The sequence below is a fragment of the Hippopotamus amphibius genome, chromosome 11 (assembly GCF_030028045.1).
Source record: "Hippopotamus amphibius kiboko isolate mHipAmp2 chromosome 11, mHipAmp2.hap2, whole genome shotgun sequence".
Classification (NCBI taxonomy): Eukaryota; Metazoa; Chordata; class Mammalia; order Artiodactyla; family Hippopotamidae; genus Hippopotamus; species Hippopotamus amphibius.
In genome coordinates this window covers 111,169,027-111,194,004 of record NC_080196.1, presented here as the reverse complement: position 1 = coordinate 111,194,004, position 24,978 = coordinate 111,169,027, and the positions used below count along the sequence as shown (strand labels likewise).

Here is a 24,978-nt window from a genome sequence, read left to right as displayed (position 1 = left end):
AAAAAACGGAGCTGGGAGGAATCAGACTCCCTGACTTCAGACTGTACTACAAAGCTACAGCAATCAAGACAATATGGTACTAGCACAAAAACAGAAATATAGATCAATGGAACAGGATAGAAAGCCCAGAGATAAACTATGGTCAACTAATCTATGACAAAGGAGGCAAGGATATACAATGGAGAAAAGACAGTCTCTCCCAATAATGGTGCTGGGAAAACTGGTCAGCTACACGTAAAAGAATGAAATTAGAACAATCCCTAACACTATACACAAAATTAAACTCAAAATGGATTCAAGACCTAAATGGAAGGCCAGACACTGTAAAACTCCTAGAGGAAAACATAGGAAGAACACTCTTTGACATAAATCACAGCAAGATCTTTTTTGGCCCACCTCCTAGAGAAATGGAAATAAAAACAAAAATAAATAAGCGGGACCTAATGAAACAAAATCTGCATAGGAAAGGAAACTAAGCAAGACAAAAAGACAACCCTCAGAATGGGAGAAAATATTTGCAAACAAATCAACAGACTAAGGATTAATCTCCAAAATATATAAATAGTTCATCCAGCTCAATATCAAAAAAACAACCCAGTAAAAAAAATGGGCAGGAGACCTAAATAGGCATTTCTCCAAAGAAGACATACGGATGGCCGAGGCACATGAAAAGCTGCTCAGCATCACTAATTATTAGAGAAATGCAAATCAAAACTACAATGAGGTATCACCTCACACCGGTTAGAATGGGCATCATCAGAAAAGCTACAAACAGTAAACGCTGGAGAGGGTGTGGAGAAAAGGGAACGCTCTTGCACTGTTGGTGGGAAAGTAAATTGATACAGCCACAATGGAGAACAGTATGGAGGTTCCTTGAAAAACTAAAAATATGGAGGTTACCATATGACCCAGCAATCCCACTGCTGGGCATATACCCAGAGAACACCATAATGCAAAAAGACACATGCACCCCAATGTTCATTGCAGCACTATTTACAATAGCCAGGACATGGAAGCAACCTAAATGTCCATCAACAGAGGAATGGATAAAGAAGATGTGGTACATATATACAATGGAATATTAGTCAGTGGTAAAAAGGAATGAAACTGGGACATTTGTAGCGGCATGGATGGACCTAGAGTCTGTCATGCAGAGTGAAGTGAGTCAGAAAGAGAAAAACAAATATCGTATATTAACATGATTAACAAGATATATATATGGGATATAGAAAAATGGTACAAATCAACCAGTTTGCAAGGCAGAAATAGAGCCACAGATGTAGAGGACAAACACGGACACCAAGTGGGGAAAGTGGGGGGGTGGGGAGGATGACTTGATGAATTGGGAGATTGAGATTGCCATATATACATTACTAATAATAAAAAACTATCAAATTGTACACGTTAAATATATGCAGTTTATTGTATGTCAACTGTATCTCAATAAAAGTTCTTAAAAAAATAAAGCATGTAAATATTCTCTAGCATCAGAGGAAAAGCGGCTCCTTCCTGGATGCCCCTGCAAGGCTAAAGCCTTAGCTGCATCCCATATCTCTGACACAGGTGGGGCAGGACAAGCTCAACTACTGGCCCTCTGGTCCAGCCATAGCAGATGAGGTGCAGCAAGTTTTAAAACTGACATAAGAACCCATGAAGCAACGGAATGTGTTATGCTTGTTTTTTATTTAGAATCATAAGAGAACATTTTTATAAAGCCTTAAATTCTTCTCCGTTAACGTGATTTAAATAATTTATAAAGATCAAATCAGTTTGTTTACATATACTCAGCTGTAGAAAAATTACATTTTTTTTGTTTGTTTACACCATCAAATCCAATCAAGCCAAACAAGATGGTTAGCCGAAATGATTAATGAGTGCAACATTAGCTGATGGCTTTAAATTTAGAATGTGTTACTGATGTCAGGGTTGATTAGTTCTCTATCTAAAACTGATGTTATTAAAAGCTTTGAGCAATTTAGATGTAGTCATTGCGTACAATTCCAGCGGAGTGAGAGAAATGCTATCAGGATTAATTCTGCTATGGCGGATTTACGTGTGCACAGATGTTGAAGAGAGAGCAGCAGGCCTGTACCGACGGGTGGGAGAAAGAAGAGGATGCCGGGGGCGGGGGGCAAGGGGGGTGTCCGCTGGTATCCGTTGCTGGAAAGGTGAAGAGGCTTGGAATTTAAACAGTTACTCATCCTCCCACAAGGAATCCCAGATGGCATAAGGATCTGATGAATATTGATCATTTCCATTCCAGAACTTTCGAAGAAGCAAGAAAAATAAATGAAGGGGAAGCAAGAGGTTAATGTGGTATCTTGCTTTAGTAACTCCTCTAAAAATGAACCCACAGGGAAATCATAGTAGGTGGTGCTAGAGACCAACATTTTATCAACAAGGTAAAGGGAACAGGTGGTAAAAGCAAGGGTGATGTAGGATGGACAGTCACATGCTGGGATGATTATGTGTCAAGCACTTAGAGGCCTAGAACTCAAACTGGAGTGATTACGCCAATCAAATTGCAAGCAGAGAATCTTAGAGGCTTGTCCTCATCCTGAAGGGTAGCATGAGTCCAAGCCTGGGGCAACTGTAGCAGAACCTGGGTAAATCAAGTTGTCGGAGGTGACTGTGACTTTAGAAAGGCGTGCAACAGCGACTTTAAACCATGTCCAACGTCTGTACCTTGGAAATACTTTATTACTGGTCCAAATGTCCAAGGACACTTTAAATGGGAAGGAAAACATTATTTTCGGGACCAAATTCCTTTGGATATTTAGATTTTGTTCCTGCCCAAGGTTGTGTGAGAGGGGATCTGTCAGCAGGTCAGACCTAGGCTGGAAGGTTCCTACCATGATTAGTGCAGCTTAGCCATCTCGAAGAAAAAGGCAGCAAATAATTTGGATCCCTCTATGTAGTTCCACCTAGCAAAAGACAAAGAGAAAAGCTGTTATTCCCATTCAAACGACAGAGGGAAGGCTGTCTAGAGTTTAAGCAGGAAGAGCTGATGATAGAAATTCCATCTGGAGTATGCAGCAGGTCTGGAGGGCACCGGTACAAAGAGCCCGGGCTCGCGCACCAGGGGTCAGCGCCCACAGGCGTCGCAGACCTGTTGATTTTCTCGTTCTGAGAGTGCTCTCCGTCGTCAGCAGCGCCCAGCGGGAGCATCATCACACTCTTCTGGATGGAGGCCTGCAGCGTCCGGGCGATGGGTATGGTCGATCCGTCCCGGATCATGTCTGGCTCCGTCCCAAACACTGAAACACAGGAAAAGGGGGCGTTCGAGTAAAATAATGACAAGACAACCCCCCGGTAACCTCCTCAACTGTAGTGTTTGCTTTGTCGTCTTCTTTTTTTAAGCATTAAATTTGATACTTGGGGCAGGCAAGCTTCTTGATTTCCCATAATTTATATTCTAAAATCATCAGTAGAGTCAAGAAGAAAACCGTGGTTGCCTTCTTTACAGTTATCTACTTTCAACCCTTTTTTTTCGGCCGCGCAGCATGCTGGATCTTAGTCCCCCAACCAGAGACCCGACCCACAGCCCCTGCAGTGGAAGCGTGGAGTCTTAACCACTGGACCACCAGGGAAGTCCCTACAATTATCCGCTTTTAAAAAATATTTTTAAATTTGTATTTTGAACTAATCTTATACTTACATAAAAGTTGCAAAAATAGTACAGAGTTCCCACATATCCTCTACTTTCCCCAATGGTAGCATATAACTACTATACAATGATCAAGAATAGGAAATCAACATTGGAATAATATTATCAAGTAGACTGAGACCTGATTGGAATTTTACTTTTTCCCTTTTTCTATACCAGGACTGAATCCAGAATCCCACACTGCATTTTGTTATTGCCTCTGAGTCTCCTCTAGTCTGTGACAGGTTCTCGGCCTCTATTTGACTTTCATGAACTTAACCTTCCTGTAGAGTACTGATCAGTTGCTTTGTAAACTGTCTCTCAATTTAGGTTTGTCTGATGCCTTCTCAGAATTGGAAGAGGTCATGCATTCTGGCGGAAGCACCACAAGACAGTGTACCCACTTTCATGGCTGCTTCATGAATTACATATTGGGAAAGTGGGACTTCTTTGTTTTGATTTTTGTTTGTAACCATATACAAATAAATAGCTGTACTCAACTAACACCTAAACGTCTCAGTGCTTGTACTCAACTTTCAAGGTATCCCAGCAATTAGCTTTTTTTGGTTTTTTTTTGTTTTGGTTTTATAAATATATTTATTTATTTTATCGGCTGTGTTGGGTCTTTTTTTTTTTTTTGCTGTGCACTGCGGTGAGTAGGGGCTACTCTTCGCTGTGGTGCACGGGCTCCTCGTTGCCGTGGCTTCTCTTGTTGCAGAGCATGGGCTCTAGGCACATGGGCTTCAGTAGTTGCAGCACATGGGCTCAACAGTCGTGGCTCACAGGCTCTAAAGCACAGGCTCAGTAGTTGTGGCGCTTGGGCTTAGTTGCTCCGCGGCATGTGGGATCTTCCTGGAGCAGGGATTGAACCCATGTAGCCTGCATTGGCAGGCAGATTCTTAACCACCGCACCACGAGGGAAGCCCCAGAAATTAGTTTTAACAGATATCCTAGGGTCTAGAAAGAGAGGAGTTCAGAGCTTCTAGGCTAGAGGGCAAGTTGCTGGTGATGGAGCAGGAATGAAAAATGAAACAAAGTCGCAAAAGCAAACACGCCAGGTCTTCCTTATCCACAGGGCAAGGTGTGAATGTGAGTAAAGACCATGGACTCTGTTAGCAGAACTGGCTCAGCACACAAACAGCCCCAAGGTGCCTCTGCTTTCCTGAAAGAGTATGTCAGGCCTTGACATTTGACGTTTCAATTAGGTGCCTCTCTTCAGCGGCATTCCTTTATCCTCCTAACCCTTTCTCTTTTCTTCACTCCATAATTGGCAAAACACTGCTACAGCTGGGACGGGGGAATGATTATGCAGAGAAGTATGGCTCTAAGTCGTGGACTTGTCCTGTAACTGACAACGTCCGTGTCCCTGTACTGACAATCACGATAGAGTGAGGGCTCCAAGGATGTCCGGAACCCCTGTTCCAGCTCCTGCATCTTTAGGCGCGTGGCCCGAGGCCCATCTGTAACATAGCACGTAGGTCCATGTAAACACGTGTCAGAGTCTTCCCATCCAACGACTGGAGAGACCCCAAAATTCCCCTGCTTTTAGGAGAGCCCCCCATTTTGCAATTGTTGGCAGTGTCCCATTCCTGCTGCAGAAAAGACCGGCTACTCCTTCCCAGGCAGCCAGTGCCAGGCTTGTGTCCCCTGCTCACCAACCACGAGACCCTGTCCAGGACTTAGAAATATGTGAAGTAAAAACAGGCAGCACTGAGGAAATTACAAATGAAGCTATTCCCTACCTCTGGAGAAGCAGAGTGGCGTTGTGAAAAGACCACTGGGTTTTAGAGTCAGATAGGCCCGAACTGAGTTTCTCACGTGTCTTGTAATTATATACAAGAAGCTCATATGCAGGAAGCATCTTCAGTGGAAATCTCATGTGGCCTGCCTTGGGGCTTGCACCAGCCAGGCAGTCCAGCACGGGCTTGGGAAGAAAGGGACTACACACAGTAGAAATTAAAGACCCAAACCCATGTCAAGATGGGCCCATGGTTAAAAATCCTCAGGGGAGATTTTGTGTTCCTCCAAAACCCAAGCAAGGACGGTCAAGCTTACACACACACACACACACACACACCCCTCCAGGATGAGCATGGCTCTTGGAGAATGCCCTGCCTTTATGTAGTGAGTCTCGTTTTCTACTTCATGGTGGCCTGAGACCATTAAAGCCCAAACCTCCTTGTGACCAGGAAGAGCAAATCCCCGCAGGGCAGCCCCGTATCAGCTTGCTCACTCACTAAACTTTAGCTCCTTCTTCATTTTGTGTGTGTGTGTGTTTTTTTTTTTTACTTTTATTGAGATACAGTTAACAGACAGTAAACAGCATATATTTAGAGTGTACAATTCGGTATCCCAATCTCCCAGTTCATTCCCCCCCAACCCTCCCCGCTTTCCCCACTTGGTGTCCATGTGTTTGTTCTCTACACCTGTGTCTCTATTTCTGCCTTGCATTTCCTCTTTCATAGTTGTTAGCCTTTGCCTTACGTATTGAGGTGCTCCTATATTGGGTGCATATATATTTATAATTGTTATCTCCTCTTCTTGGATGGATCCCTTGATCTTTATGTAATGTCCTTTCTTGTCTCTTGTAACATTTTTTATTTTAAAGTCTATTTTATCTGATATGAGTATTGCTACTCCAGCTTTCTTTTGATTTCCATTTGCATGGAATATCTTTTTCCATCCCCTCACGTTCAGTCTGTATGTATTCCTAGGTCTGAAGTGAGTCTCTTGTAGACAGCATATATATGGGTCTTGTTTTTGTATCCATTCAGCCAGTCTGTGTCTTTTGGTTGATGCGTTTAGTCCATTTACATTTAAGGTAATTATTGATATGTATGTTCCTATTACCATTTTTTAAATTGTTTTGTTGTTGTTTCTGTAGGTCCTTTTCTTCTCTTATGTTTCCCACTTAGAGAAGTTCCTTTAGCATTTGTTGTAGGGCTGGTTTGGTGGTGCTGAATTCTCTTAGCTGTTGCTTGTCTGTAAAACTTTTGATGTCTCCATCAAATCTGAATGAGATCCTTGCTGGGTAGAGTATTCTTGGCTGTAGGTTCTTCCCTTTCATCACTGGAAATATATCATGCCACTCCCTTCTGGCTTGCAGAGTTTCTGCTGAGAAATCAGCTGTTAACCTAATGGGAGTTCCCTTGTATGTTATTTGTTGTTTTTCCTTTGTTGCTTTTAATAAATTTTCTCTCTCTTTAATTTTTGTCAATTTGACTACTATATGTCTTGGCGTGTTTCTCCTTGGATTTATCCTGCCTGGGACTCTCTGCACTTCCTGGACTTGGGTAGCCATTTCCTTTCCCAACTCAGGGAAGTTTTCAACTATAATCTCTTCCAGTATTTTCTCGGGTCCTTTCTCTCTCTCTCCTCCTTCTGGGACCCCTATAATGTGAATGTTGGTGCATTTAACATTGCCCCAGAGGCCTCTTAGGCTGTCTTCAGTTCTTTTCATTCTTTTTTCTTTATTCTTTTCCGCATCAGTGATTATCACCATTCTGTCTTCCAGGTCACTTATTCGTCCTTCTGCCTCAGTTAATCTGGTATTGGTTCCTTCTAGTGTATTTTTCATTTCAGTTATTGTGTTGCATATCTCTGTTTGCTCTTTAATTCTTCTAGGTCTTCGGTAAACTTTTCGATCTTTGCATCCAGTCTTTTTTCAAAGTCCTGGATCGTCTTCACCATCATTATTCTGAATTCTTTTTCTGGAAGGGTGCCTATCTCCTCTTCATTGAGTTGTTTTTCTGGGGTTTTATCCTGTCCCTTCATCTGGTACAAAGTCCTCTGCTTTTACATTTTCTCTGTCTTTCTGTGGCTGTGGTTTTCAGTTCAAAAAGACGAAATACTGCTGATACTGCTTGATACTGCTGTCTGTCCTCTTGTGGAGGAAGCTATCTAGGAGGCTTGTGCATGCTTGCTGATGGGAGGGACTCCTTCATTTTTAATCTCAGAGGATCTCCTTTACTTTCATGCCAGTTCAGCTGCACACTTAAAAGGATGCTTTTAAATGTTGGTCATCATTTCCATGAGTATTAGAGGTTTTCAAGTCCATCATTTTGTCCCAAATTCAAGTCTCCTGGTATGAGCTTAAACCCTAGCTTTGCCACTAATAGCTGGGCAAATTACTTAATCTCTTCAAGCCTTAATTTGTAAAATGGGGAAAGGCTGTTGGGAAGACTCGTGAGAGAGCACTGTGTGTAGTAATACAGCCCACATAAAAACAAGAGTCGATTCTGAAGTTTTACACTTGTCTGCCTTAGCCACTGCCCCACCAGGCACCACCCCCCACTGTAAACTGGCAACTTAAAAGATCTCAAGTCCGACCTGTTTTGATGGCTCTTTTGGCTGCAAGATACTGATTATCTCTAATATTCGCACTCCATGGGTGTAGTCCTAGTGTCATAGAAACAGTCATCTGGTTGGAGCTATTTCTTTTGGAGAATATATATTCAAGGTGCTGCTTCACCTAAAAGGTAACATTTTCAGTTGTAAGAGAAAATTTCAAGTTATTTTTTCATACCATGTATATACAGTCGTCTTTCATCAAGAAACTGATGAAATCTCAACCCAACAAATCCAAGTGTTGTATTTTACCTTAGTTCTTCTGGAGGGATGGTATGGAGTGAGCAGGGTCTCCAGGACTGGGAGCTTCACCCAGTGGAAGGAACACGAGATCTCACTCCCCCTCTGTCCCCAGACCCTCCAGTCCCAGCCCCACCCTGCCCCATCCTCGCCAGGGTGTCTGACTGTTAACGTTTGGTTATTATGAATTCTGGTAATTATGAAACACGATACAGCTTCTCCATCTGACGACTGATGGCTCTTTTTGGACTTATCAATACCTAAGTGGCTGTCTGGGGACCACCATGCGTTTCGAAATTTCCGAAAGTGGGAGCAGTTCCAAGCTAAGCTGCGAAGGGGCCGTGTCACCAGCGTCCTTCTCTTCCCTTGGCTCTGTTCCAGCTGCTACTAGGGAAACCCTCCAAGAACAACTCCACACTCTAAAAGGGTCCTTCCAGGGAATTCCCTGGCGGCCCAGCGGTTGGGACTCCAAGCTCTCACTGCCAAGGGCCCAGGATCAATCCTTAGTCAGGGAATCGGGATCCCACAGGCCACGTAGCCAAGAGAAAAAAAAAAATTCCTTCCAATCTTTGCTTCAACAAATGTTAATGGCTGTCCTGTGGCAGGAACTGTTGGGATCACAGCTGTGAGCAAGACCAGGACAGTCCTGCCCCTGTGGAATTTATATGTTGTGGAAAGAGGGACAAAAAGGGAGGGAGGGAGGGAAGGAGGGAGGGTGTTTTAGGATGTAACCAGCACCGAGCAGACGAGGGACAATGGGATAGAGAGGGTGGGATGAGGTGCTTCCAGAGCTCATTTATTCAGGGTCTACTTTCTGCTAAACTTGAGGTAAACTGATGATTGGTGGGTAATTTAGACACGTACTCCCTCCAGATAACGTTTTTATAAAAATGGCTGTTTTCAGAGTGTAGATTTCAGACATCTCGGACAAACTGATGACTGCGGCTTGAGATTTTCCAGCTCCATCCAGCCGTTGGCAGTTAGCTTCTCCATCTGGGTGTAAAACCAATCTTGCCTTCACAGCTACCATTTAATTTTTAAAAATTTCCCATCACTCCAACTCCAACTGGTTATTTACATGACTACTGTAATTGCATATAATTGAGCAAAGAGATTTTTATTGAACAAAAATTTTATCAGTTCCTTGACATTTGTTCCAGTCCCTTTTGCGTTGAAAAAAAAAAAAAAAAGATACTCAGCGCTAACAGCTGAACTGCCAGCTACACGGCGGTGTGCGGCGCTCAGGAACGGTGCTGCCACTGGGCAGGAGAATGCACGCACGTCACCCACCTGTTCCTCCACCACGGACACATTCATGTGAGGGACCAGCCGGATGGAGAATTTCCCTATCACTCGGCCAGGTATGACTGTTTTGGCTCCAGGCTCATCAAACGCGCCCTCGATCCCATGAATAGAAAGAGATGGGTACCTCCACAGGTGCATGAGAAGGTCCTCCTAAAATAAAACAAAATCATCCTCCTATATAGAGGAATGTTTAGCTAAAACCCAGTTGAAGTATATCGCTTGTGTCGCCAGTTCCTGTACACCTGTGACACTGATCGTGACACGTTAATCACCACCTTCCTTAGGTATGTCGGGACCAGCAGTGCTGGCGGACTCTCCCCCGGGACCTGGGACCCTCTGCCGCCGGCACCTGCACCGGCTGCTTCCACTGACAAGGCCCCTCACCGCTGCGGCGCTGAAGTCTGCACTCACAGGCGGCAAAGGGGCCCTTTCTAAACCTGGGGTTCGGTTATAACTTCTGTCCCCAGTCACTGCAACAATAACTCATGTGATAAACGCGTTTTATTTCCCAGCAACCTTGGAAGAAATCTGCGGATGTTTGAGCCAGCAGCCACCAGAGAGCTAGTCTGAGGGAAGAGACACACTCCGTGATGATGAACCCCCTTCTGTTCAGCACTCCTCTCTCCCCTGGAGGTCCCCCAAGGAACCAGCCAGAGCCACCCAACACCACAGCAGGCAAGCGGTTTGGGGGTCTCTCTCGTTTGTTCTTCATTTGTTTGTTTAAGGAGGAGGAGACATAGACCGGAAAGAAAGAAATGTAAATCCACCAGTAGCCTGCTTTCAGCTCTTGGTTTATTTACTACACTGAGGCAGGGATGTAGCAATTTACAGATTAGCCCCTAACACTCTTAGTTTTGTCTAAAAAAAATGAACAGTTAGGAGCCTTGGAGCTGAAGTTATCTCAGACTATCCTCAAACTTTAAACAGACAGGAAGCCCAGCTCACCGGCTGAGGGCCAGCATGGGTTTGAGTCTCATAAGCTGATTTGGAAAGGCATGGCTATGAAGTGAGTCACTGCCCCGTGGTTAGGCACCTGAGGCCCGTGCCGGACAGACCCCAGGAAAAGGACCAGTCGGGCTAGAACACGGGGACAAGGCCGTGAAGGGACGGCTGCCCCTGGTTAACATGTACTCCCAGCTCTAAGCCGTGCAGAACAGCAGCACACGACAAACTGGGCGTTGGGAAAACAGGTTTTCATCGCTCTTCTTTCAGGTTACCCATCAACCTGTGACCTACCTTGGTGTCAAACAGAAACTTCTTAACCTGGCTGCTGTTCTGGTACTCCTCAAGGTCCAGCTCAATGGCTTCATACATTCTCTTCTCCTCTTCTGTAACAGGAGCCACGTGGTCATAGATTCCAGGGATCAGAATGCGACCAGACGCGTCCACCAGGCTGCCTAGAGAGACGCAGGACACAAAGGTGGGGGAAGTTACAGATGGGCGGGGTCCTGGCCCTGCAGCAGAATTTCGGGGACCCTCCTGGGGTTGCAGCGGGCCCGAGACTGGCCCTGGACCCCACGGCAGAGGCTCGTGGGCCCAGGTGGCAGCAGCTCACGGCCCCAAGGTGATGGGGGAGGAAGGAGCTGGTCACCAGGCAGCTGAGTCAGGCCCGTTTTAACCTTGTCCACAGAGGGATGGAAACACACGGGTCGGTGACATTTGGTGTGACTTACCTGCACTACATGCAAGTTCTCAAGTACACTTGCACATCATAAACAAGGTTCTTTTTTTAGTTTTATCTTATCCTGAGTTTAAAAGTACTGTGTTCATTAGAAAAAATGTTTCAATACACATACTTACAAAACTTAGAAACTCAAAGTTATCATTCCTTCCCAACTTCTCTCCCCTAAACCCACCACACTAACACGATAAATACTCATCTCTAATCAAAAGCGTACAGCCTTGAGGGCTCGTCCATGAGCTACACATCATGACCACGAGAGCTTTCGTAGTGGCGTGGCAGATCCACTACTCTTATTCCTAGAAGAGTTTTGGGATTAACAGCCATGAGTGAAACCTCATCAGTGAGCATCTACAAAGGAAGCAGATGCCGAGACTGGGCGCATACAGCTCGCTCTCTTGAGAGAGGACTTACTATAAAGGCCCAACAAAGCCAGCAAGTAGACCAGTAATAAAACGAGAGAAACGCCTCCGCAGCAGCTAAAGTCACTCTCCGTCCACCTGGGGCCTTTTATTCAAGTGAAGACACGTCATAAAAACACACGCCGCATGCTTCACATGATCATAACCTCAGAGTGTCAGAAAATTACCATGAAGCACTGCATTTTCAAAGCTTTCTGTTAAAGTCGACAACCGCAAAGCACAGGGCAGAGGGCTCTGTGAGAGCCGGGGCATCACACCTAGTTGTGGGACACCTGCCACAGGAATGCTGGGCACCCGCCCGCACGAAAGACCCCGCCTTCCAGCACGAGGGCTCATCTCTGACCACACAGGGCTGAATAACAAGCGTGACCCTGTGAGTAGACCTGCAGGTGGTTTGGCCTGTACAGACAGAACTAAAGACAAAGTAAACATCCCACCAAAATCTGCAGGGTGGCCGTCATGTGAACTGTAATGGGCTTCCCATGGCATTGAGGCGATCACAGAAGGCAAAGCCCTGAGATGTGAGGATGTCAAGGTGACAAAATGTGAAACGACGTCTTCCCAGTTCTGCTTCTCAGCCTCATCCCTCTCAGGCCCCTCCAGCTCCCCCGGGACTTCCCCTGCCTTCTAATTAATAAGATTAGCATGACCCTGTGGAGAGCAGTCAGGGGCCCCCTACGTGGGGTGTGATGACACAGAACAGCAGGACGACACCACGACAATCCCACTGGCTCCCAGCTCGACACATAACGTCCATGAGCAGACCTGCTGGAAGCGCGTTTTAGGATGCACGTGGCCATTTCTGGTTTGTAAATCTGCTTCACCAAATGCTCCACAGCTCATAAGGTACAAACGGAAACGCAACTACCATTAAAGAACAAATATTCATTACAAAGAACAAATTAAAGACTAAATTATACAACGTACATTCATTAAAAACTCCAAACAACATGCTAACAGCGATCCGGGGACAGCACTTGCCGACGCTGTGTGCGTATCCGCCTCCCTGCAGGTCCTGAGTTATGAATCCCCCTCACTTAGCCCAATAAGATATATCATATATCTAATAAATGATACAAACTCATTAGTAAAATTCAAGTCAAAAAATAAGTTGGGCACTGAATGACTGGGACTGGCTGTCACTGATTTATAGGCCACCCTCTGTCACCCTCATGAAAACAAAACTTAAAAGCCCCACCAGGGACGCAGTCACTGAGTCTCGCCTGTAGCGTGTGTCCCTAAACTTCTGCTGCCGGGCTTGTCTGCAGGGACAGAGCTGCAGAGGTCACCGTTAGACAGACCCTGCTCATAATGGAGCCGGAAAGACACAGGTCAAGAATCAGCTGTGGGCAGAGGAGCCCCAAGCCAGCCAAGGGGGCGCAGCAGGCACGGTCAGTGGTGAGAACCGAGATGTGTATCTGAAACGTTAAGACTAACAACAGGAGAGACTTGAGCTACTGCAGCAGCCAGGATGGTTGGTGTCTGTGTTGTGGTGTGGGTTTAGCTGGTGCTGCCAGACATCACCCCATAGCGGGGGTGGGGATGATTCAGATAGATGTCCTGACCAAATGAGCCTGTGATCAGAGCAGCTCACTGTTTGCTCCAACAGAACTGCCCTGGGGCCCCGTCCTCCATGTAGCTTTAAATCTCTGTTTTCTCAGGATGGAGGCAGCCTTCCCAGCGCTGGATGGGGGAGTGATTAATTGATTTGTTTCGAAAATCAAAGAAAGTGAAACCATGTGCTTTTCATTCTGCTCATGACCCTGGTCTGAGTTTTCCTAGCAGAGCATATGCATTTGAGGGGCTGAACGGAATGCTATGCCTGGGTGAAGCCACAGTCTCCCAGGATGCCGTGCGGCAATCCTGCACAGCAGGGGCGGGGGGGGCGGGTATCGAGATGCCCTCCTGAAGATGTGGTGATGCCGTTGGGGGGGTGGGCCGGGGGGGGGTGGATGAGTTCTGATGAAATAGAGATTATTTTATCTCCCACCCCCCCAGCAAAAGGACATTAACTTGCATACTATCCAAATTGTTTGGAAACAATTTAAACACTTTAAAGAAAAATGGCTTGTTTTCTGTCTAAAAGTGTCAAGCACAGAAAATATTGTCCAAGAATTGTATTTTAGGAAAACTAGAAGTCTGTAAAGGATAGATGATAGATTGAATAGGTAGATTATAAATAGAGGATGGAGAGTTTTAGATAGACAGATAAATAGATAGATGGATGGAATTATTTAACTGTACAGTGAAGAAGCAGGAAGAGCTAGAATAAAGGTGACACTGAAGACCTGGCGGCAAGCTCCCAACAGATCTGCCCTGTGGGTTGGTGGCTCCTGGCCGCGGCTGCTCAGGCCAATGGGATGCAGCGGCCGTGTGTGAGGTTGAGCTATGTCAACGTGGAAAAAGGAGAGATTTTTGCTAATTGATCCCCATAGAGGGTGTGCTTTTGGGCATGTTGTAAAATTTGTTGTAAAATTTGCATAAAGTCGCCCTGGGTGCCAGGTGAGAACAATGCGGGTATTGTGAGGTCTGAGGCTTATGTAACCTGAGAACCTCTTTTTAAAAAGGACCAAATTATGACTGTGAACGTGCGGTGTCCCTCCAGGATTGTGCATCGAGGCCCTGAAGATGAAGCTTCCTTGCCTTCCGGGATCCTCCCAGAAGCTGGGCTGTCCGGATACAGGGAACAGCTACAGGTGAGTCAGGTGGGCAAGCTGGCCCTCTGGACACACACACACAAGACTGCAGGCAGAGCTGTATCAACGTGGGAGGAGGTCAGGGGCACAGGCAACGAGCACACTCACTGGCGTCTCTGAACCACGTGGGGCCTCGGGGACCTGCAGGAAGGAGGCCAAGAGGTGCGGGCAGATGGGGCACCATCTGGATGTTTCTCCAGGAGGGTCTCCCCGCTGCTGTCCTCGAGTATGGCCAGATGTGTCACAACATCCAGTAAAAGAAGAGGGAGTGGATTGAGGAAGGGTTTCAGTCCATGGAAAGAAAATACATGGACGAGATAAGCCTAAGGAACGCTTAGCCAAGGAGGAAGTGAAGACCATGGTTTTCCCCCCTCTGCCCTTATTCAGGGCTGGCCTGCAAACCAAGGGGGAGACAACGGAGTCAAACAGAACCACATTAGCAGATTCCTTGATGCTTAAAAAGTGAAATGAAAGAAAGCATTACCGAGAAGCGCGACCAGATCCGCCATGGGTTCATTCAGGATCCCTCCAAAGGTGCCCGAGTGGAAATCTTGATCTCTGCACTTCACCTGCAGGACAGGTAAAGGGAAGGCAGCTGCTTTCTGCCGTGGCGGCTCAACAATACCTTTCACCTGGTGGCAGACCCACCCCAGGTGGCCCTCAGGACTCAGGTGGGTCAGGTGACGTCATCACCACTGTGTTTCTGTCACACGACGTGGAGTTTCTGCCCCCCCCATGTCTTCATGTTGCACTGGTTCCCCTGAAACTGACCTCAGCCCCCAACCACGCTCCCAACAGCACTGAACCCAGACCACCAGCCCCTCCTTGGCCAAACGACTGATGTTTATGTAGTTGTCCTCTTGGTTTCACCCCATCTCTTGCTCAGCCCTCTTTCCAGAAAAATTCTCCAAGAAACTTTCTTCTCCTTGTTCTTTTCTTGCCTGCAGGACAGTTCTCCCTCTCCTCTAAGAACTTCTTTTCTGTCTTTTCACCCCGCAGCTTAATGCCTGGATCATCACACAGAGCTTTGAGGCCACAGGGCGTCCTTTCGACCTCCATGTGCTCCAGGCGCAACCCCGAAGGTCTGACCTTCGACCTACGCGCAGACCTAAAGCTCCGCTTATGGTGCATGACGCTCCGGTGTGCTCCCAGCTTCCGAGCTTGAGGAGGTCTAGAGGGGAACATCTCCCACAGTTGCTCCCTCCCAGCTTGCCACTTCCAAAAGCAGAGGCGGCGGCCCTATAAACCTCTCCCCTGGCGATGATCTTGGATTACTCCTATGCCCACTACGTCCAATCGGTTCTAAGAGATTGGGTTTGCTTTTCTTAAGTCTCTTTGACTCATTCCCTCTCACCGCTCCTGCCCAGCGGGTCCTCCCTGCCCCGGCCGTCTTTACAGCCCTGCTGGATGACTCTTCCATTTAGTCGCTGTAGCTTCAGACCTCTCTCTCGTGGGGCACTGACACTCCCAAAGCACTCTGGGGGTCGCAGAGCCCCACCTCCGAAGCCTCACGCCGCCGCATCCCCCCCCTGCTCACAGCGCCTCTCCTCCCGGCCCCCTCCTCCCCACCCTGCCCTCCCCCTCTTCTTGGCCTTAGGAGGACGTCAGTCCCGCGGCCCACGCAGGATCCCCCACCTGTCGTGCTCCCGTCCTCCCCCATCCCCACCCCCAGTGCGCACGGCGCCCCCCGCACGGCGACGTCTCCCCCCACCCCCCGCTTGGCGCGGCTGCACAGGGGACTCTACCCCCTCACCTGCCCGACACCCCTCGTGCCCACCTGTTCCCGAGACCCCTTGCAGCACACGTCTCTGCAGACTCGGCAGCAGGAACAGAGGCCGGCGACGGGGAGATGGTCCCCGGCTCCATCCCTCGACCCCACCCTGCTCCCCTGCTCGCGGGGCCGCGGGGACCCTCGCAGGAGAGCGGGGGCCCCTCCCGCGTCCTGGCCTCGGGGACACCCCTTCCCTCAGGGTTCCCAGCGCCTCCCGCAGGAGGACCTTCCGATTCTAGACTGCAGGCTCCGTGGCAGGGGGTCCGCAATACGGGAAACGTCAGGCCGCAACTCGGGGTCGCGCGCAGGGCGCTGGGCAGCGCCGCGGGATTCCCGCGCTCCCTGCGGAGGGAAGGCGCCGGGCTCGCGGCTGCGCATCGGCGGGGCCGGAGCTCGGGGGCCGCCGCCAGGGCCCCTGCTCCTTCCGTCCTAGACGCGGCGGGCGGGGCCCCCGATCGGGCAGCCGGCCTCCTACCCGGTGCTGCTGGGCCGGCCTCCAGGTGCCACGGCTGTAGTTCCTGAGCCTTTCGGCTGGTGAGTCACGAACGCCTCCGAATCTTCTCTCCAGAAACATGCACAAAGCCCGTGCCTCCACGGCGGGGGCTTCATGCCCTCCCCCATCCCAAGGCCCCGTGGTCCCCGGCCGCGCACCCAGGTCGGTGTCTGCTGGCTCCTCCCCGCCAGGATCCCAGCAGGAACCCGCCTGCACTGGCTGCTGTCGGCAGGTACCTCCACGGTGAAGTAGCTGTTCCCTCGCGTCCCGTAGGTGAGCGCGGGCTTCCTCCGGCTGATCCACAGATTATCCGAAATCACGATGTAGTCTACGCTCGAGAAGAACCCGGTCTTTTCTTTCTGGACAAGTTCCTCCAGAGCAAGAGAGCCGGCCTCCTCCATCCCTTCGATGACGAGTTTGATGTTCACGGGGAGATCCTGAATTAAAAGGGGAGCAAACCTCACTGTCCAAGAAGGGGGCCCCTTTCCCCTTTAAAACCCAGGGTTTCTTTGTATGTAACATAAATACACTGAGTTAATGTATATATTCCCCAAAGCTCTGTTTACAACGGAGGAGCTGTAACTCAGGTTGCGAAGGGGAATTCAAGGTCATGGCCAGTGAACCATGAACCTAACGCTGATGACAGAGGACCTGGGCAGGGCATTCCTAAAGACAAGACTGTGTCCACATTTCGGGCTTCTGTGCGCCCCGCTGACAGGCCCGTTCCTCCTTCTCCCTAAAAGGAATTTTTCCAGAAAGGTTACTCAATTACAAATCTCTTTTCTGTCCTCATAATTCTGAGCATGATAAATGAGAATTCTTTCCTTTGAAAGGCTGACTAATGTTTAAGCCTCAGGATAATTTTTATTTCAAGTATCTGTTATTTCTCAGCTATGAGTTCAGTCTGCCTTTTAACGTATTCAAAGGCTTTGATCTCAGAGCAAAATGGAACTTGAATTTTTCTCTAGTTAATATTAGGGCAGGCAAGAGCATCTTTAAAATTTTTACAATGTGCCTTTCTCCCATTAGGTTTTGATCTTTTTGTAACTTTATAATTTACAACTTCATATCTTTGAGAGCCACTTGGAGAGGAGAGGTCAATGGCTTCTCCTGGAGCATAGGGCATGTGCAGGGGTGATGAGGGGGGAGCCCTGAAAAGTGATTCTACACAGTGGAGGCAGCACAAACATACTAATTAGTCCTAATGAGTGGGAGTGACTGGCCCCAGATTAACAAAGGCAGGATGAGTGGAGGATTATGTATTAGAAAATAAGTAACCTTCGGTCACTCAGTTGGTTAAGGGCATTTGGGGATAAGGAATTTTTCAATGCATTCCTTGAATACATTTCTAGTGTCTTAGCAAGTTAAGCTAAAGTTCTGAAATCTTAATATTTGAAAGCTCTTTATTAACATTTAACTAGAAAATAGTTGCTGAGAAGTAACTGGAAAGCCTAAGAATTTTCTGGCAAAATGTGACTAATAAAATACAAGCCAATAGCTATCAAGCATTGGAGGAGGGAGGTGGGCGGGCAGCCAGGCCTGGGCTTTGGTCTCTTCTCTGTCCCTGGACACCCAGGGACCCGGGACCAGTTCCACCTCTTGGCAGCCGCGTCTCTGTCCACGTGAGACAGGTGTCAATACCTGCTCTGCCTCCTGGTGATGTACACTGAAGTGCTCTGTAAGCAAGACCAAGAGAGGGCATGGAGGGCGGGAGGGAGCCAGGAAAGAAGAAACCAGAGCTTATAAAGGGCCTAGTACTCACAGGCTCCAGAGAACCTTTACTTGTGCTCATTTAACCCACTCAACAAGCCTGGAGGGAGAAATGATCATTTCTAGATCACCGATGAGGAGGCAGAGGCTTGGGGAGATGAACAGATTTGTCTACAGGCAGTGGGGATTTCTTATGTTTTGTTTGTGATTATGTAAGTTTCAGAGTTGAAATTTAAAAAGCAAAGCAGATTTTGACCTTTATGTAGAAACTTTCTTATAAATATTGCTCTCCTCTTCCTAAGAAAGGACAGAAAACAAAAGAGAGAATGAGGGAGGCAGGGAATGGACAGAGGAAGGGAGGAAGGGAGGAAAGGGAAAGAAAGAAAATAGAGAATTAGAGAGAGAGAACTAGAAACCAAGGGCTTCTTTAGGGTAGTGCCATGACTAAGAGGACAGCCTTGCGGTGGTTAACAGGGCCTGGAAGAACATCTTGATTCTTTAAGCTTGTCTTCCTCCGCAAGAGAACGCAGTGAGTCGAGGTCAGTTAAACCCCTCTCTTCTGCTTATGTCCCAGGAAACAACAAACTCATGAGAGAGAGTCCCTGGTATCTGATGACATCGCCTCCAGGAGAAAAAAAGCACAGTCCTGACCTGCTTGATAAACAAGATTTGGAAGCAGCAGCATCAAAGGTCTGGGCCTCGGGCACGGCTGGGCTGCTACACTTGCCCTGTTTCTCCTGTGGACGTGGCGCCTGAGACAGACCCCACCCAGTCCTCCCCAGACGGGCACAGCCCACCCAACCTCACTCCCCTCTGTCTCGGAAGGGGAGTGCTGCTCCCAGAGCCTCTTTGGAGACATGGGGAGGGGGGTGGCGGCAAGGGTTTGCCCTGTGACTGCCGACATGTCCCTTTTCCTCCATGAACCCCCAAAACGGGCCCCACTTGCTCTTAAACTTCCAGTGTTCCAAAGCACTTAATTCAATTCAGCCACGCAAGTAAGATGAGGGAAAGATAGCAAGGCTGCACGTTTTTAAGGTGACCCCACAGACTCCTTCTGCACCCCCGGTGACAGAGCCCATCCTCTGTGGAGCCCAGGCTGGAACGGCCTGGGACTCACTCCCGGGCCTGGTCTCCCTGGCACAGCCTCAAGCTCACTGACTAGCGGGGCCGTTCCTGCACGAAAGGGATGGAATCACACCATCTAACCACTCAGTGTCGGAGGCCGGTGCCCATATCAACACCCACACTTTTACAGGACAGAATATGAGGCCCAGAGAGGGTAAGTCTCCCATTCATGGCCACACAGCTAGATTGGATCCTGTTTGGAGTCTAAGCACACTTATTACCAGAAAAGAAAAGAGTAGTGCGAGATGAAACCATCCTCACGAGCACATGACATGAGCGATTACAGTTGGTGGCCTGAGAAAGCAGCCCTCCCCTCAAAGCTGCACCCCCACCATAACCCCTCCTTGGACCTACTGAAACCACTTCCCACAAGAACGGAAGAACTCAAGGATTCAGACAGAACATCACACCCCAGAGACCTCTATCTTGGTCATTTGCAAATCAGCTAATATATTTCTCATAGTGTATGTCTGTCTCTATTAACAAAACCATACTCATGACAAGAAGGACAGGTTGCAGATAAAAAAGACAAGCTGAATAAAATGAAGATGAAAAAGATAAGTCCCAGCAGATAGTGATACAGCCACAGGCTCATCATGTTTTTTGTTTTGTTTCATTGTTGCACGTGCTCCACAGCACAGGCTCAAGGTATCACCCTGCCCCAGACCAGCTGGGTGGCTTTGAGCATGTTTCCTTCTTTTCCCGAGCCTCGCTTTCCTTATCTGTAAAATACGTGTGTTTATAACACATTCTGCTGAAAACTGCTGGGAAGAGTAAAGGACATCATGCAGCTCAAAGCCACTGCCTCCATCGCTATCATCACCATCACCATCATCCTCATCACCATCACCATCCTCATCACCATCACCATCACCACCATCACCATCCTTATCACTATCATCACCATCATCATCCTCATCACCATCCTCATCATCATCACCACCACCACCATCACCACCATCATCACCATCCTCATCACCATCCTCACCATCACCATCCTCATCACCATCACCACCACCATCATCATCACCATCCTCATCACCATCACCACCACCATCACCATCCTCACCATCACCATCACCATCCTCATCACCATCACCACCACCATCACCATCACCACCATCATCACCATCATCATCCTCATCACCATCACCATCACCACCATCACCATCATCATCCTCATCACCATCACCATCACCATCCTCAACACCATCCTCGTCACCATCACCATCCTCATCACCATCACCATCACCACCATCATCACCATCATCATCCTCATCACCACCATCATCACCATCATCATCCTCATCACCATCACCACCACCGTCACCATCACCATCACCGTCACCATCCTCGCTCCCAAGCACAGCTGGCACCTACCTCGTCCAGGGCTCTGAATGTGCTCACAGCATTGATCCACGCTAAAACAGGGCCTTTGTTGTCTGTTGTTCCTCGGCCGTATAGTTTTCCTTTAAAAATGGGGGAAGAATTTTCAGAAAAGCATGGACACCTCTGCCAAGTTGAGCGAGTCAAAATCAAAGGTAGTTTTACAGGTAATCGTTTGAATAGTACTTTCTATTTTTCTAGGGAGAAGTCTTGCTCTGAAATCACAAAGTATTATTTCTTATGTACAAATAGTATGCTAGTCAGAAAATGTAAGCTAATTTGAAATATACAGATCCCTTTGGCCTTAACAGTAATTAGCTATTCTATCCAAGTTCATTGAAGCAGACCCGCGGATTTGTTGCAGAATGTCACATAACATAGTCTCTCACCCTGAGATTTTACAATTAGCAGGAGAATGAAAAAGGGTGTATGTGTGTCTCCATTAACCTTTCTTTTTCTTGTCTTTATAAAACATAATTACATTTGGTGTTTTTAAAAAAGAAAATGTGTGACCTACACAACAATCTTCCTCGAAACGCTAGAATTCCCATGGTGGAGACTTAATTTGCCGAGGGGCACAAAGGTTCATAGTTTCTTTCACAAATGAAAGAAAATCAGCCTCACTGGACCAATTGGAGGACCCTGAGGGCAGCGTTCTGTCCACTCCTAACAACGACAGGCAAGAACTGGAGCCCGGGGCAGTGTCACATCTCCATCTCTGAAGCCCTGTGAGCGCTCCCTCACCCACAGAAGAGCCCAGCACGAGGTGTGACTGACCGTCCACCTCTGTCAGCGTGTAAGGGTCCGTGAGCCAGCCATCCTCCCGCCTGGCAGGCTGCACATCCAAGTGGCCGTAGAAGCACACGGTGGGCTTCTTGGGATCATCTCCCAGTTCAGCCAGGATGATGGGAGGTATCGGGAGGGTCTGACCATCAGGCAGCTGCAGGAGGAAAATGGAGAAAATTCAAAGACATGGCGTCAGGAGTCTATTTCTACCCCTGAGTCCTTGGAGAGCCCACATAATCTGTCTGCTCATCGCTCTTCCAGCTCTAAATTGGCCACCATGAGACACTTTTAATGAAAACGTTATTAGAAGTAAAGTCCTTCCTTAGATACACATTGACAAAGAGTAAACTTTGAGTCTGAGACTCAACCAGCTCCAATCAGGTGGACACAGTCCCGGAGACAGAATCAGACTCGCTGACGCTAAAGCAGGCGACGCTGGGAGGTGACAGATTCACTGGCTCCCAAGTGGCATTGATGACCTTGATCCTGAGGAGAGGCTGGGTCCTTTGAGACAGAGGCCTCTGAACTCCAGGGAAAGGGCCGTTTGGGAGAAACGTGAAGGACGTGAACAGCCCAGGTGGGGGGCCTCCGCACACCCGCTCCACTCCCCCCCTCCCCCAGTCCCGACAGGACAAGGAGTCAAGGCTACGGCCTCCTGTGGGACGAGGGGGAGTTTTCTGCCCTCCCTGGGAACCACGATGCCAGGGCGTTTTTGCTGAGCATCGGGGCACGCAAGCCCCGTCCCGCCACCATGGAGGGGAGCCTGGCTAATGCCCAGGGCAGTGGCAGCTCCGAGGCGGGAGGGCACGGCCGCACCTGCTGAGACCCTGCTTCCACCAAGTCCACGCGGGCGCCCAGGTGCCGGAGCCGCGCGGCGGCCAGGACCATCATCCTGAGCAGCTGTCGTCGGAGGCGCGGCACAGGCTGAACCGAGTCACTCTCGACCGCCACCCACTCCTTCAGCGTCTGCGAGGACAGGCGACAGGCGGTTAGCACGGGGGTCATCCGCGGCCAGTCCAAGGGCACGCACCTCCCCAGGTCCCGAGTGCCCTCATCTGACCTGGCGACCGAGCGGGCAGATGAGCTGGAGGTGTGATCAGGAGCCCGGAGGTCAGAGATTCTGGTTAATGGGACGGGCCCGGTGGGACTGCAGGTACAGCCCCACCGCCACCCCCGCTGCTCTCTGCTCCCCAAGCCTCCCTCTCCCCCCGCTCCTGGCCTTCCCTCACCACGTCTCTCCCCCCAAGTACATGCCCACACCACGCACAGGTGGCCATGTGGTCAGTTAGGATGAAGCAGAGGTATAGTACATACTGCACGTGGGCTACAGAACAGGCAGCCTTGACGTGAACTTGGCAGAACTCTGTCTGGACCTAGAGCTTCTGCAGCAGGTGGTGACGGAATGGGGAGGATGCATTTCAGCCAGGTTTATGGGCGGGAGAGGGTCTCGGCAAGGGCCCCTCTGAAGGGGAGGATGGGTCACCTTAGTTGCTGATGACTGTCCAGAGGAAACACGAACTCAACGGAGCTTGCTGGTCATCGCGCAACAGACATTCCTAGATCAGACATGCTGGGAATGCCTTTTTTAAAAAATAATTAATTAATTAATTTTATTGCCTGTGTTGGGTCTTTTTTGCTGTGCGCAGGCTTTCTTTAGTTGCGGTGAGTGGGGGCTACTCTTCGTTGTGGTGCACGGGCTCATCATTGCCGTGGCTTCTCTTGTTGCGGAGCACGGGCTCTAGGCACGTGGGCTTCAGTAATTGCAGCACATGGGCTCAATAGTTGTGGCGCACGGGGCTGAGTTGCTCCGCGGCATGTAGGATCTTCCTAGAGCAGGGCTCGAACCCATGTAGCCTGCATTGGCAGGCGGATTCTTAACCACTGCACCACCTAGAAAGCCTGGGAATGCCCTTTTTAGGAGGAATGGCTGGGAGGGCTCTCTTGCCCAAATCTAACCAACATTTATTATTTTAATTCAATGAGGAGTCAGGCATTTTAAATGGAATTAAGTTGTCAGGCAAAAAAAAAAAAAAAAAAAAAATATCCACATCCCCCAGCAAATAACCATTCTCCCAGGTTCCCAAAGGGCACCGTCCAAGCATTTTGTGGGTGTCGTGTCTCTCACCTGTACAAATTCATCCTGATGGAGATCAATGTACTGGAAGACCTTCTCTAGCAGCCCAGTGGGCGGGGAGTACGGTGAGAACATGCCTCCATCCAGCAGCAGGAAAGCAAGGAGAGATGACACCTGTGAGCAGGCAACAGGGCGGGGGGTACGATTTAAAATAAGGACCAGGTTTTGTACTTTCCACCTTTCAAATATTCAAGAAAGTTACTGTTATCCAACACAGCTGCTTCCAGTCTTTTGAACTAAAATAACACAAGGTAGTAGAATGGAAAATATATATTTTTGCTATATGTTTACCCAAACACTTCACTTGCAAAGCTAAAGAATTTTAATAAGACAGAAACCAAATTAACAAGCTCACCAAAGCAACAGTCTTCGGTTTTTTCCTGTGATACAATCTTTCCTATGGGTGCACTTCCTGTAAAGCTAAGTTGGCTCCCTACATCCCAGGTGTTAAGGGAAATGTTTATAAGAGAGAAAAGTGTGAGATAATTAAAACAAAAAACAAAAACCAGCAACAAAACTTCTTTGTGTGATTAGCCACTTTACTAGAAAAAAAAAAAATTGTAAGGACTGTCCAAAGTCCTGTGCAGTAATGTGAGGTTTCTTTCCATCAGCTCCTGAGGTTAGAATACTTTAAGAAGAAACAAGCCACGCTGAGATAAATAACACCGCAGGCTCCAGTTTGGGTGCAGAGCAGGAACAATGGGTCCAGAGAGGGCAGCACTTCCAGGCTGAGAACTAAACTAACCATCTTCATTGAAACCAACTAGTCCTTCTGGATTGGTTGTGAACATTTTTTAAATAGACTTTACTTTTCAGAGACATCTTAGGTTCAGGCTACCTCTTCCTTTGGCCTCCAATTCCAGGCACCAAGAGAGCCAAGGTAAGGACTTACAACTCAATAATAAAAGACAAATTGACCCAGTTTAAAAAATGGGCAAAAGACTTGAAGAGACATTTCTCCAAAGAAAATATACAAATGACCAACAAGCACATGAAAAGATGCTCAACGTCATTACCACCAGGGAAATGCAAATCTAACCACAATGTGACAACCATTCACACCACTCAGGATGGTTAAAATCAAAAAGTCAGATGACAACAAGAGCTGGTGAAGATGTGCAGGAATTGGAACCCTCACGCACTGTTGGTGGGGATGTAAAATGGTGCAACCGCTTTGGAAAATAGCCTGACATTCCTCGAATGATTCAACAGAGTCACCATATGACCCAGCAATTC

General features: G+C 48.2%; 1 protein-coding gene across 5 annotated transcripts in view; it reads right to left on the bottom strand.

Annotated features, from left to right (window-relative positions):
* Positions 1-1,493: 1,493 nt before the first annotated feature.
* Positions 1,494-24,978, bottom strand: part of CNDP1 (carnosine dipeptidase 1) — a 36,524-nt gene continuing 13,039 nt past the window's right edge. For 3 of the 5 annotated variants that reach the window (XM_057698441.1, XM_057698442.1, XM_057698443.1), the window contains 12 exons: positions 23,734-23,856; positions 22,425-22,574; positions 21,600-21,762; positions 20,817-20,905; positions 16,838-17,038; positions 14,822-14,906; positions 10,775-10,935; positions 9,524-9,688; positions 7,976-8,117; positions 3,110-3,257; positions 2,853-2,924; positions 1,494-2,265 (listed from right to left, as the gene is read on the bottom strand). In XM_057698441.1, the coding sequence (XP_057554424.1) occupies positions 2,858-2,924; positions 3,110-3,257; positions 7,976-8,117; positions 9,524-9,688; positions 10,775-10,935; positions 14,822-14,906; positions 16,838-17,038; positions 20,817-20,905; positions 21,600-21,762; positions 22,425-22,574; positions 23,734-23,856 (1,494 nt within the window). In that variant the 3' untranslated portion in view covers positions 1,494-2,265; positions 2,853-2,857. Of the gene's footprint in view, positions 2,266-2,852; positions 2,925-3,109; positions 3,258-7,975; positions 8,118-9,523; positions 9,689-10,774; positions 10,936-14,821; positions 14,907-16,837; positions 17,039-20,816; positions 20,906-21,599; positions 21,763-22,424; positions 22,575-22,668; positions 22,701-23,091; positions 23,189-23,733; positions 23,857-24,978 lie in introns of those variants that run through there. The other 2 variants (XM_057698444.1, XM_057698445.1) reach the window with 2 other exon arrangements.